Genomic DNA, 14,511 nt, shown 5'->3' on the forward strand with positions numbered 1-14,511 from the left:
TAAGAACTCTGCCTTTAGGGGAAAAGAATTTCTTGTAATCAGAACTGTGCCTTGGAGCCCCATTTCACAACCTGAGCTGGCTGCACAGAGGCAAGAGCGAACGCCCTGGCACCATAATTCGTTAGAGAAAGGCCCCAAATTGCAAATCCCTCCCACCTGCAGCGGCCCAGGCTTCTCTGGGCAGTGCTTGGGCACAGAGGGGCTCATCCCTCCTCTGCTTTCAGCAAAGAATCAGAAGGATGGGAGTTAGGATTCCAAAATCCGCTTTTCTCTGTGTGATGTTTAAACAACCAAGCAAACATTAAAGCATCTGAGCAGACCCCCAGCTTTCCAGTGGCAGAGGAGGAAGACTCCAGTTCAGACACTTACTTTTTCTTGTCTTTGTCCTTCTTCAGCGGCTGCTGTGAGGTAGCCTGCAAGGATTGGGACTGCAAGGTTTCCACTGCCACTTTCCGCCTGTTGAAGGCGTTCATCTCGTCCTCCAGTTCCTTCCTCTTCTCCTCCACCTTCCTTTTCTCTTCCTGGTGTATCCTTTTCAAGTGCTCAAACTTCTCATGCAGCTGGCAGGAGACAGACCCTCTGAGCACGGCATTCAGCGTGTTTTGGCTGTGCTAACCCTGCCCCAGGAGCCCTGTCACACCTCCCACACAAATCCCCACCACAGGGACTTGGCAGAACACAGCACCCAGTGCCACCAAAAGCAGGGAAGTCACAATAAATTCAGCTCTGCCTGACACCACACAGCAGACCAGAGGCAGCACGAACCCTGGAGATGAGCACAGGGGATTTTGGCTCTGCACAGGGGCTGGGGGCATTGCAGGATCTTTTGTTCCTCACTAGTTCTGAGGATGGCCCATTTAATTCCTCCCCAGTCACAGCTGCTTCCTGAGGCCTCACACTGGGGTCTCCACTAGACTCAGTTTGACTGGGGACCCCTGCCCAGCTTCCCCCTTTTCTCTGCTGTCCAGGGAGCCACAAGAGGGAAATCTCTGTGCCAGGGATGCTCACCTAAACCTCCTGCCACTGGCTTTCACTCCCCAGGCAGCAGCTGTGTTTCCACGTGGCACAGCACAGGGAAGGCTAGTTTCTGAGGCACCCAAAGCAGTGATGTGTTTGTGCTTTGGCTGGTGAGGTTTGCTGGAATGTGCTTTCCAGGATTCATGCATTGCCCAGACCCAGATTCCCTGCTGGCTGCAGCTTGGGTTCCTTGCAAATTTTTGGCACACCCACCTCTCTCTCCTTCTCCTTCAGCTCTGCCTCTGTCTCCTTGACTTTGTTAACAAACATTTGTCTCATTTCTTCCTCTTTCCTCTGGAGCTCACCCAAGAACTCTTTCCTTTTGGTCTCGTATGTTTCTTGGAGGCTGGGGAAGAAAGCAAATGAAATGCAGACTCTCTGGATACTGATGAGTTAGTGATGGTGAAATGCATGCCTGTCTGTGCTGTTGGAAAAACAGGCAGGGAAGGGAACATCCCAATCAGCTGCAAAGCTCAAACCCAGCGCTGGCATTTTCCAGCCTGGCACTGTAGATTTACCTACAAACCTCCCGTTTTTTGGGGCTGTCAGTACCAAAGCCTTGCTCTAAACTGATGCTAGATGTGAAGGCCACTCACCTGAAGGGCTGGTTGTCTGGGTCTGTGTCCTTGAAACCCATCTCCTCCAGCTTGCACCTCCGGTAGAGCTCGTAGTGGCGGGTGTGGGTCTGCTCGCGCAGATCCTCCATGTTCACCCGGATCAGCATCTCCCGCAGCTTCACAAAGTCACAGTGACTCTCATTCTCCACTGACAGGAGGGAAGGGACAAGTCAGCAAACTGCAGGTGTGGTGGGGGGACACAAGGGCACAAGTGACTGGCTCCAGATCCCCCCATCCTGAGGAGCCTGCTGTGCTGCTCAGGGCACAACACAAGCCCCTGGATGCAGGGATTCCTGCTGAGCCTCCTCCCTGCTGCAGGAGTGGCAATTCAAAGGAAGGGCTAGCCAGCCCACAAGGGGTGCAGGGGACACGCCTGCACTGCTTGTCACAGGGCAGGGCTGGGAGGGTCTGGGGTGGCCTTGGGCCCTCACCTTGCACCACTCCCCAGGGGTACTGCCGAGCTCGCACCAGCTTGTTCCCAACCTTCACCTCCTCCGTGCTGCCGACCACAGCGAAGGGCAGATGAGCCTGAAACACAGCCAAGGGCAGGGACTCAGTGCAGGGGGCAGCCCCCAGAGATCAGCCTGGCCCTCAGCTCCCCCTCACCCAGGCACAGCAGCTGCTTCCCTGAGCCCCTTCTCTGAACCTCCCGATTTCTGACACTGGCAGCAATCTCTGCTACAAACTGGGATTTTACCACAGATGGGTGCCGGGCCACAGCAGGGCTTACCAGCAACGCTGGGCTGCACCAGCTGGGGAACACTGCAGGAACACCATGGTCATTAGTGCTCCACTCCATCCCTCTGCCAGGCTGAGGAGTGGGACAGGGGCAGGGACAGCCCCTGGCACAGCAGGCAGCGTGTGGGCACTGCAAGGGACACGTGCAGGACACAGCACGTCCCCACTGCCCGCCAAGCCTGCAAGGCAGCAGGCACAGGAGGAAACAGGACACCCAGCTCGGGACTGGGTGCTTCAGCAGGGTGAGGCTGACAAAATCCTTCACGTTTAAAAAGAAATGGATCCAGAAGGGTGGAACTCATAGAGAAGTGGCCAAATATATTTTCATTGGAAGAAGGAAGGGGAAAGAAAAAAAGCCAAACAAGCATGACTCCTGTTTTTCTCCCCAGTACTCACAGCTTGCAATTATTTAAGTGAGAGTGAATCCTCCACAGTTTTAATGATTTCAGCAAAAAGGAACTATTAGAGTGAAAACATGTATCTAGTCCACCCAGAAACCAACTGGTGACTGTTTTTTTAAAAAAAATGGCAGGGGGAAGAGTGAAAGAAAAGACCAAACATTTAATCAGAAACAGCTATGCAGGAAAACAGTCATTTTGATGAAAAAGCTACTTTTGATTTATAAAATGAATATGGAAACATTTCAGTTCTTTCTACTGCCATTGCTGCACTCTGATTTCGGAGACAAAAAGCTTAAAAGTGTTTTTTCATGTGTTTCAGTCAGGTCTGAATTTGATCTCTGAACTTCAAAAAAGACAAAATGGAGATTAAAGATTTTTCTTCTTTACTTTAAATTGGGTTTTCTCTGGTCAGCCTCCTTAAGTCACAAGACTAATGTAAATCTTAACTGTCACATTTTATTCGAAGTTCCTTTTTCCTCAAATGCAAAGTAGCCAAAGAACAGACAGAATTAATTTTGAGGAAAGTATTTTTCAAAAATTCAATAAAATAAATTCTAGAGCTAAGTTTCTTCAGAGAGCCCCCAGATTAAACATGAGCCACATTTTAATTAATTCTGTATGCAACCCCCTTTGGCATCTGTGAGACCCACAGCTTTCCAACAGATACAGCGTCTGGACATTCCCAATTAAACTTGCCCTTCAGACGTGTTTTTGTGCAGCAATTGAATTGGTCACAGCCTTGGCAGGGATGGCAGGGGCAGCGTTACCCACATTCATCACAGAGTTGATCTCAGCCACTGCCTCGTCGTCCGTGGGGAACTGGTAGATCTGCACCCCATTGCTGACCAGCTCGCTCATGATCTTGATCTTGAACTTGTGCAGCTCGCTCTTGGAGATGGTGTCTGCTTTGGCAATGATGGGGATGATGTTCACCTGGAGCACAGGGGAGCAAGGCAGGACAAACACCCCACAGGTGAGCAGCTGTGTGGGGTGACCCAGATCCTGCCCCACTGGCTGTTGGACATCTCCCAAAATCACCCTGGAGCTCTGCTCACACAGGAGCTGCAGCCCAGCTCAGCTGAACACTAGAGGGAAGAGTTCTCCAGGACTCACTTGGTACAAGACTTAGATAAACCACACACTGTTATTATGATATATTTTTATGAAAAATCCCTTTAAGATTTTTCTCTTGAGAAGCTGAGAAACTTTAGAAAATAAATGTAAACAATAATTATTTGATGTTTTGGAATATGATAAGTGCATCTTTGATTAGTTCCACGTGAATTGTTTTTACTTAATGACCAATCCCAGTCCAGCTGTGTCAGGACTCTAGTCTGTCATGAGTTTTTATTATTCATTCCTTTCCTAACCTTCTAATGTATTCTTTTCTCTATATAGTTTAGTATAGCTTTAATATAACACTTTTTAATATAATATAATAAATCAACCTTCTAAGAAATATAGTCAAATTCACCTCTTCCCTCATCCTAAAACCTGCAAACACATCACCACCACACCCTGCAGGAAGCACAGAAGGAGCAAAGCAAAGCCCTGCTCTCCCTGTTTTGTTACACACCAGGAGGGAGGCAGACACGGTGTAGCTGTCACATGCCAGCTGTCACCATCCACGCTGCCTGTGCTGGCAGCATGTTCTACAAGACAAGCACAAGGGTGAAACGCACACTGAGCTGATGTGAGGCCTTCCCGTGCTCGAGGGCAGAGAGCAGGGACTCCTCAGATGCTCTGACAGCAGCTGATGACCCTCCCCAAGGACTCCGTGAGCCTCTTGGTGAGGATGACAACTTGGCTGTGCCACGTGGATTATATGGAGACAGGGGCAGGGTGCCATACAGCAGATACATTCATTTCATGCTGCTCTTGCTCAGCTTTGGTTTCACATCAGCCAGCAGTCACTGTACCCCACACAACTTCATCCACCTGGGCTCCAAAGCCACCCACCAGCTGCACAGTGGGGTCTCCCTGTGCCCAGCACCCACAAGATCAAAAGCAAACACGGGCCACCTCCCACATCCATCAGGGATGATGGGGTTCATTATGGCCTCTTGCTTAAGAGAGCAACAGTGAGGCTGGATCTGTCACAGGAACCTGTGCTAGATAACACTGCTGTGCCCAGAAAAGCCACGTGTGATACTGAAACCACTGCTTAAACAAACAGCAGCACTCATCTGTCTGAACAGCAGCCAAACTCACAGCAGTGAAACATGAGCATTTAGACAAATAAGAGGAAAGTCTGATTTGCCATCTAACATTTCCCTACAGCCAACGTTTTTTGTCCTACAGAGCTGAAATTCACAGCAACCAGTTGCTCTCCAGTGGGTACCTATTAAAATAAATGGCCTTGCTTTCCCAGCACAAGTTCTTTGTAGGTCAGTGTTTTTTTCCACACTTCTTGGGTTCTCCCCACATCATCACTCCCCTTCCCTGTCTCTGTTTAGTGGTTTAGCACTCACTAAACACAAAAGCATTTACTTACTCTGAATGAAAATAGTCTAAATTTACTCATTGCAAATGCATCTAGGGAATAAATTCCTCTTTCCTCAGCCACTGACCTGGACTCTTTTCCCAAAGGCCACAGAACGAGGCCTGCTGCTCCCTCCACTGCTCAGCAGGTCCATGCCCTCATTGCAAAGGCAAAAGGGCCATGACCACAGCTGGGTGTCTCCCTGACCTGCTAAGACCTGAGGAGGCTTGGATTCACCATCTCCCACAGAAAAAGGGTCAGCTCAGGGCTCACATCCCTTTTCAATCAGCCCAAGCAACTTCCCCTTCTTTTTCCAAGGGACTCAGTTCAGCCCTGCTGGCAGCAGTGCAGGGGTGCAGAGCCTGGAGCAGCTTTCTAGCAGCAGAGGAGACAGGCTCTGCTCTGTGGTCACCACTGTGGTCCCAGCACCACTCAAATCACAGACCAAGGCTGGCTGGAGTGCCCTCAACCAGATTTCTTGTATTTTGAAAAGGCAGCTCAGTGAACACCTGCTGACACCGAGTTCACAGCACAAAGGGGTTTTACAAGTTGTGTTTCCAACAATCAACAGCCACATCAACACTGGGGAGGCATGGAGATGGCATTTGGGTGTGTCCTAAGTCTAGAATGGGTTCATTCCTTCACAACACAGAAGGGATGGAACAAGGGATAGAAGTTTGGAAACAAGAAACCAATGAGCCCTGAGATGCTACTGAACTGCTTGTCTGACCCTACTCCCCACAGCACCCTCCCCACACCCACCTCCATGCCAAGGCCAAGCCTTGGCACAGAGATTAGTGACAAACTGATATTTATCTAGCTAGAGAAGGAAAGCCACCTCTTCTGAGCAGGTTTCAAAACTCAAATAAAAGGAAGGAATGCCAGAACTACATGAGGGTTCTCTGGCCACACAAATAATGTTGGTCTTGGGTTGAAGGCAAAATCCTAGAGCAACATTCTTTCATCAATGATGGAAGAGCAACACTCTCTATTTAAATATCTAGTCATATAATCATGCAGTTAACTACTGGCATGTGACCCCACTGAATGTGACAGGGGTGCAGTGTGCCCTTGCCTGTCAGTCCATGTGCTGGAGGGCTTTGCTGGAGCTGGAATTATGACCAGAGGAAGTCTGTGCTTCAGATGGGACAGGGAGCTCCCATGCACACAGACAAAAATGAACCTCCTTCTCAAGTCTTTCTGACCAGAGTTGCTTCTCATCTCCAAAAATAAAACTTACAAGAACTTGTCATTTGGTAGAAAATAATTCTGCTGATGCAATAAGACTGTAGGCACTTCTGCCCTGTGAAACACAGCTGAATTTTTCCCCATCTCCAGACTGTTCCTGAATGCAAGCTGCAGTGAAGCCAGCAGGCAAATCCTACTTTGGAAGCCAAAGAGCTGAGGCACAGGCTGCCTGAAGCATCCCCACCTGCCCAGGATGTGTCACCTCTCAGAGGGCACAGCTCAAACAGCACATGGTGACTGAAAACCATCCAGGACAAGCAGCGAGCTCCAGGACCTCATGGCTGCACACACTGCACCACCATTTCCCCTGGCAGGGCTGGGTTTTAAATCAATAAATCACCTTCTCATCTGATACAAATGCGCTACGATTTATCTCCTCCTTTTCCCAGGCTAAACCCTGTGGAAAGTCTACACCTGTCAGGCCCTATGTGCTTCCCACTAGCAGCCAGCCAGCCAAATTCCATCTACCTACAACCACTTCTGAAGATGCTTCTGCTCTCTGGCTGTAACTAAATAGCCCAGATAACAGCTGGCCATGAGCTCAGCCAAACAGATATTGTCTTACAGTACAATGGAAGATTTTGTTTACAAAGCTTTACCCAGAAGGGATTTCATAGACTTTACACTAAAAGCAAGACTGGTTATTGGAATTGTCACAGAGAGTCAAAAGCCTGCCCAGGACCACACATCATGTCACTTGTGGGCTAAAGCAAAGGTGGAACTGAGCCACAGTCCCACAAACTCCCTGTTAAACCAGCCCCAGAGGCTGAGCAGCAGAGCACAGAGCAAAGCATTGCCTCTGATGTACCTTCCACCTCCACAGGCTCCATTCAGCTGTAAAACAAGGGCCCCACAAAGCTCTCAAGAAGAATGGCAGGCTCAGGTGTGCTCACACAGCAGCAGACAGGGGCCAGGGCACATCAGCTCTGCTCAGAGACCACCAGGGCTCCCACTGAGAGGGCAGAACTGCCTGGGCTTTGCTGACACCCCCATCCACCCTGCCAGGCCCCAGCACAAATGGTTCATCTGCACTGGGAAAGGGGCACAGCACTGCCTGCACAAACCCTCAGGGAGTGCCTGGGAAGCACTCCCGTGTCCTGGGATGACACCAGTGCAGAAATGCAACATAAATCCCTGATGCCCAGAAAATATCAATGGGCTCCACTTGCTTATTCATTTCCATGTGCCCACTTGTGTGAGGCCACCACAGCATGAAATCCAGGATGTTCTCATGCTGTGGCAAGAAGGGAGATGAGAACAAAGGCGTAAAATGACTCCAGAGAGGGCTATTAAAGTGGAAGTTTGGAAATATAAAAAGTTTGCCTGAGCACAAAGTTTTCATCTGTGCACAAGCACAAAGGATTTATTTTGGTACTACCAAAGGACCACATTAAAGGCAACCACAGGGAGATGGGAAAAGTAGGGAATGAGAAGGAAAGGAGAGAAATGCTTTGTGGGACTACCAGCATCAAGGGCAATAGTGCAAAAGCTTTCCTCCAAAAATATTTCTGGGAATATGTAATGTTGGCAGTGTACCAAGAGACAAAAGTTTATTAAGGGAAAGTTTTTGGATTCCTGATGAAGTCAGTGTAACAGCCAAAGCTACAAACAGCCCACTGCAACAGGAAGCCAGTGTCTGGCCTGGACTGGGGCCAAGGGAAAGCAGGCCAGGAGCCCTCGGTGGCAAGGGCAAGCAGGGACTGCACAGGGAACTCAACCCAGCAGGAAAGCCCAACAGGGCTGCACGAGAACAGCCAGAGAGGAGAGTGCTCCCCCAGTGTAATGCAGGGGATCCCCAGGTCCTGCAGGGCCTCACCTGCCATGTCTGTCCCTCTGCAGGCTGAACAGCACCTGCCACCTGAAAGGAACCACCCTGCTGCTAAAACAATACTCTGAAAGACAGGAAATCATTGAGAAGAAAAGAAAAGATTCTGCTGCCACTAGTGACCTTTGAAGCCTCCTGCAGCTCCCTGGAAGCCAGCTGGAACACCCAAAACTATGTCTGAAACTTGCTCCCAGCTGAAGAAACATAAGCAAGCAGCTGGTTAGGTAACACCCTGCCCCCTAAGGCAGAATAGCTTATGCACAAAGAAACAACCCCAGCAGACCCTCTCATCACCCACTGCTAGGATTCCTATGGCATTGGGAATTCCTCACCATATCTACACTCTAAGAAGATACTGTGATCTCCTATCCAGATCACTTGGCAGTGCCAGCTCACACACTCCCTGTGCAGCAGCACACACAGCCAATGCTTCTCTCAGCCTTGTCTCCTCGGCACTGGCCACCACCTTAGGACAATTACAGTTTTGGGAGAGCCCCTCTGTGCCTGCTGACAGGTCAGGGCAGCAAAGGGGACTCCACAATTTAACTGCTGAAGCTGGAAGGCATCCTCACCTGCACACCCACCAGAGCTGCAGCTAATGGCTTTGATAAATATCAGCTAATCTGGGTAAGACTCTTACAGTAGAGCGACACTCTGGAATTTACACAACCAACAGGAAAACAGGCTTTCCCTAACATTCTTCAGGAAAGTCAGTGAGAAAACAAGCACTGAAAACACCCCCAGGCCAGACAAAGCTTTACCAGAGTCCTAAGAATGGCTCAGCCACCTCGCAGGAAGGAGTGCAGCACTTGCACAGGAGGAACAAAACCTTCCACAGGACAATCAGCACCAACAGAAGCATTCCAGGAAGAGGGACCGTAGTCTCCAGGCGCCTACCTTGCTATCCAGCTTCTTCATTGTCACCAGGTCCAAGGACTTGAGCGAGTGGCCGGTGGGGGTGATGAAGTAGAGGCAGACGTGGATCCTCGTGTCGTGGTAGTTGAAGAGAGACCGGCGGATTTTCAGCTCTTCTTGCAAATAGTTCTCAAACTGCGTATCAATGTACTCTACGATTGGCCTGTAACTAAAACCATCCCATTAGCAAACCAGCCACTGCAGCACAAATCTAACAGTCTAAAGGCTGAAGGAATTCTCACAGACGTTCCATGATATCACTTAAAAACAAGTTATAAGACTCAAATAATTCAGCTTTGCAATGGGAAAAGTGTGGTGTTTACACACAGACATTATATTTCAAAGGAGATTCTTGAGGCTGCACTGCAAAGCCTAAGGACAGTGGAGCACAGAAAGATGACTACTGCACCATATCAAACTCTGCCCAGATTTCAGGGCTCAGCCATCTTTCTGCAGCAATGCAACATGACCAAGGAGACACCTTGGAATCCCAGAAAGCCTTTACCTGGGGCTTGAACAAGATGTCTGTGTAGTTAAATGAGACAAGTTCAGAACAGATAATTCCTGACCCTGCTTTAAGGACAGCTGGCTAATAGCTCATACTCCTGGAGGACAGCAATCTCTGCTGCAAAGACCTCCTGTGACCTCTCTTTTTGCTGCTCACCCTCTACCCTTTGTCCCCAGAGCCACTCAGGCAGCGACTCCTTTACCAGAGCCACAGACACTCCTGCAGCGCTGCAAGGGGAACCGCAGGCAGCTGACGCCTAAGCACGAGGCAGAAACGCCGAGCAGATGGCACAAGACCTGCCTTTCGTCCTTATTTATCTGATCCCCAAATCCAACTGCATCCACGATGGTCAGCTTCAGGTGCACGTTGCTCTCCTGCAGGTCGTAGGTGCGCGGCCGCAAGCGAACGGCGCTCTCGTAGTGACTGGCCTCCTCCGTCTCAAAGGTGGTGTTGAAGAGGGTGTTCATCAGCGTGGACTTCCCAATGCCAGTCTCACCTGGGGAGGACAAACCAGCAGCTCACTGCAGCGTGAATTTGCCACAGGTACTTCAAAGCATGTTAGAGAATAATTAATAATTAATTAGAGAACTGGATGGCACTGCGGAAGGTCGCCACCTTTGCTCGTGGACAGACATGTAATTGTCACACAGGTGTCACACAGACAGGTGTCACACAAATCACAGCAGCACAGCAAAGCACACTGTTCTCCTCTCCATGACCCCTGACTTTGCCTGGGATTCTGCACTAGAGAAGCTGTGGAGAGGACAATTTTAGTAGCTGTTGAAGGACACCTGGGATGCATCACAAAAATCTCTATCCCAGAATATTTGGCTGACAAGCTGTTTGTGAGCCAGAAAGGCTTTGAACTGCTATTCCTGGTAATGAAACAAGACTGACATTTTCCAGTTTGGCCTAGAAGGAGCCTCATTTAAACTCTTTATTCATGACACACAGCCCTATTGGTCATGGGGGTGAAGAGAGGCGAAATCTAAGGAAATAACCTTCACTGCACAGTCTATAGAAAGCTGTAGGAGCTGCTGTATTTCTGCTGGTCTAGCAGGTTACCATACTTCAGACCCCATACACCATAAAAGAACCAGCCAAAAAAGAAATGATGCTCATCTCATCACTGAAAGGAATTGGTCTCTAGTACTCCAGCAAGTATTGCCTGCTAGATCACATCAATATCAAAATTAAAAGCCAAGAATATGACGAGATTATTTTAAAGTCAGTAAGGAACAGTCCCCTTCCCTTTCTAAGCACAGAGATGACCATGCTTCATGCCCTCTGACACCTGGAAAGCACTGACTAGGCACAGCTCAGACACAAACCTCTTGTGCCCAGATTTGGGGGGCAGGCTCACACTCAGAAATAACCAAGTTACCAACAGCAGCTCTCACATAACCCATGGTGCATCTGACTGTATCTACCTAGACATCACACCCAGCAAAAGCTGGTCATGCAGCCACCCCAGTCAGCATATGGAAACACTTAACTTGCTATATACAGCCTTCCTTTGATCCCTCCTATTGCAAAGCTATTGCAGCAGAGATGATGAGCAATAACCCACTGATTACAGAAATTCTCCTGCCTTGACTCAATGTGTTTTTTAAGAGTTTGGCATTTCTGACTTGCTGCAGTCACTGCCAAGGCTTGTGGCATAGCAGGACACTCAGCAAATGCTGGTCCCAGCCTCCCCCATGCCTGTTTGCAAGGACTGTGCTCACCCACACAGAGGATGTTGAAGCTGAAGCCTTGTGTGACAGACTTGCTGACCAGCTGATCCGGGAGGCTGTCGAAGCCCACATGGCCCCCCAGGGAAAGGTTCCTCTTCTCTTCATTCTGCCAGGGAGAAGAAGCCAGATTAGCAAACTGCACTGAGATGGCAAATGAGGCTGATGAGAGCAAGATCACCCACCCTCCTGGGCACTGCAAAGCCCAGCGGTGCCCTCAAGCGCTTGTGCTTGGCACACCACAGCACAAACCCCCCAACAGCCACCAACAACAGGAAAGAGGGTGTGAAATACTGATCTTCTGGCGGGCTGGGAGAACCAGGCTACCAGGCTCCAAAGTAAAGAAAACACTAGTGTGAGCTTCAACTACTGCAGCTGGGAGAGATTAGTGAAGGAAAACCTACCACGGTGCGTTTTAGCACTCATTTCTCTTCGACTTTTTTTTTGTACTTTATTGTCTCAAACCCTCCAGCAGTGAATTCAGCTTGACAGACTGTGCATTTTCCCTGAGCACTTGTCTTTGCCCCTTTGCTGTGGCCACAAGCAGCGAGGTTTGCTCGCTCAGGCACTGGGTGTGCCAGTGGCTCGGGCAGGGCAGGGAACCCTCCTGCTTCACCATCTGTGACCACACAGTTTCCACTGTTCCTCTGCTGTTCCTGTTCCTGCCTCCCCCGTGTGCACTTTGCTCTCCCTTCTGTTCCCTCCCTCCCCCACGGAAGCGGATCACCTGTAGAGGTTTTGCTCAGGAACTAAGACAACAAAATCCGAGAGACAGCAGCTCTACGACCTGTGCTGTACAGAAAGGTAAGGCAGAGCAGCTAGAAAGTCCAGCAAAGAGGAGCTGACAGAAGGATAATTTCTCTTTCTAGTGGCTAAAACCAGGAAAGTTTGGAATTTCAACAGATTCACACCTCTCTGCACAACTAAGAAATGATGTCTGAACCCAGGGACAGACCAGTCCATGGAGCCCCTCTGGCACTCTTATTCACCCATGGAAAAGCAAGGAGACAGGACTTCAGAGAATGAATTGTGATTAATTCACCCCCACAATTTCTTTGGCAATTGATTGTTTTTCTTAATCACCAGCACATACAGAAGATGGGAATGGAAAAAAAATGTCTGCCCTTGGTTTGGCTCTGGTTCTTCTGTCTGTTCCTGACAACTGGAATTTAATGTCCCACCACTAAGACTGAGAGACAAGGGCATCCCCGAGAAGAGCCTAAGCTGCCTGTCAAACTTAAATGAAGTCAAGAGGAAAATAAATGATGTGATAAGCCTTGTGTACTGCTCTGTGCCTGCAGTAAGGTTGCTAAACAAAACACAAACCTTTGTTCAACTGCATCTTGAGTCAAAGCCCCCTTCAGCTCTGCCTTTGGTAGAACAAATATTCTCAGTCTTGTAAAATAAATAATTTAAATCACAAGAACAACCTGCAAACAGCTGAAACAACTTCCATGCCTCACACACAAACCTTCTGGCTGTCCCATTTAGCGTTTTTTACCCACTTTCAGATTATTTTAGCCCAGTGCTCTCCCAAGAGACTCCCTGGACAAAAACACAATTGAATCATAGCTGGGCTCCTGTGATCCATCCTATTCTGTCCAATCAGGACCAATCACACTCACAAACTTAGCAGAAAGAACAACCATTTAAAGTTTCCATGTGTAACTGATGTCAGCAATTAAGGTTGTGAGATGACCAGAGTTTAAGAGAATTAAAAACAAAAACAGCCCCTAAGACAGGGAGATCTCCAAGTTTAACTCTCTTCCATTCCCCTGTCAGCACAGGGAGATGCTGTGAGCATCTCAGAGCCCGGGGTACACAGGGCGTTTTAAAGGAGCTGCAACTCAGAGCCCAGATTACAGGGTGTTTAAAAGGAGCTGCAACTCAGAGCCCGGGGTACAGAATGTTTTAAAGGTGCTACAACTCAGAGCCCGGGGTGCACAGGATGTTTTAAAGGAGCTACAACTCAGAGCCCGGGGTACAGGGTGTTTTAAAGGAGCTACAACTCAGAGCCCACAGGGTGTTTTAAAGGTGAACCTGTGCCGCTCCAGTCAGCCAGATGCTGAGCTGTGGATCTCACATGGGGTGGCACAAGGGGAACCTGGGACACTGAGCTGGGCAGACTCACAGCTGATGAGGTCTGTCTTTCCTCAGAGCAGAGGCTGTCACAAGGCACAGGAAGCCACTGCAGGCACCAGCAGAGCTCGGGGGCTCCTCAGGCTCTCAGCCCAACCTCTCAGCCCCCGTTTCTCGTCTTGCCCGTGTCCCTCTGAGGCACCACCTCCCCGAGCTCCAAATGCCAGCTCCCAGCTCTGCAATGCGGTGACAGCCGGGCAGGCTGTTCCCACAGAAAGGCACCGGGCCTGAGGCTTACACTTTGTGTCTTTTCACTTTAAGTAACAAACAAAAACAAGCAAACAAAAACACAAACCAGAAGCCTGGAATGACATTTTGGATGGGAAATAAATAAAGGCTGCCGATGGCTATGATTAGGCTGAAAGTGCCTGAGGCTGGGAGGAGGTTTCCAGGCAACAGGCAGCACCACTGCTGGAGATTTAAAATAGGCTCCAGCTCAGCAAGGCTGCATTTAAATAGGCTCCAGCCAGGCAAGGCTGCATTGAGAACTCGGTCATGCCTTGGCTGCAGGAAACCCAAATGCATCCACACAGGGCTTTTTCTCTTCTTTTTTTGGCACTCAGTTGCTGCTCACTGCAGGACAGGAATACACCTACTCAGAGCTGCCTGCCATCTCTCAAAGCTGTTAAATCAATGAGCCAAACTTCAGAGGAATAATTTTTACCAGTGACCTTGAAATGCAGCTTCCTTTATTTCTGTAAGCAGCAGAAACAACCTGGTTCAAGTTCAAGGCACTGCTGATACCAAAGCAGAAAACCATTTGCTGTGTTTGCAGTGTGTTCAGCTGTCATTCAGCTCCAAAGGGATTTCGCTGTGTTAGGATAAACAATGGCAACAGCTGCTGGGAAGTAGGAAGACTAGGAAAATAAAGAAAGGGGGGGAAAAGTT

General features: G+C 49.2%; 1 protein-coding gene and 1 long non-coding RNA gene across 3 annotated transcripts in view; one reads left to right on the top strand and one right to left on the bottom strand.

Annotated features, from left to right (window-relative positions):
• Nucleotides 1–14,511, bottom strand: part of SEPTIN8 (septin 8) — a 34,539-nt gene that overhangs the window by 6,699 nt on the left and 13,329 nt on the right. For both annotated transcript variants that reach the window (XM_064388137.1, XM_064388138.1), the window contains exons 2-9: nt 11,479–11,593; nt 10,052–10,247; nt 9,226–9,412; nt 3,545–3,706; nt 2,066–2,162; nt 1,614–1,782; nt 1,231–1,363; nt 370–560 (exon numbers count right to left, since the gene is read on the bottom strand). In XM_064388137.1, coding sequence (XP_064244207.1) covers nt 370–560; nt 1,231–1,363; nt 1,614–1,782; nt 2,066–2,162; nt 3,545–3,706; nt 9,226–9,412; nt 10,052–10,247; nt 11,479–11,593 — 1,250 coding nt within the window. The remainder of the gene's footprint in view (nt 1–369; nt 561–1,230; nt 1,364–1,613; nt 1,783–2,065; nt 2,163–3,544; nt 3,707–9,225; nt 9,413–10,051; nt 10,248–11,478; nt 11,594–14,511) is intronic.
• On the top strand, nt 11,340–12,768 carry LOC135280331 (uncharacterized). Its single transcript, XR_010347332.1, has 2 exons — nt 11,340–12,288; nt 12,571–12,768. It is a non-coding gene; the product is annotated as an uncharacterized LOC135280331 (long non-coding RNA).

Source organism: Passer domesticus, chromosome 13 (genome assembly GCF_036417665.1).
Source record: "Passer domesticus isolate bPasDom1 chromosome 13, bPasDom1.hap1, whole genome shotgun sequence".
Lineage (NCBI taxonomy): Eukaryota > Metazoa > Chordata > Aves > Passeriformes > Passeridae > Passer > Passer domesticus.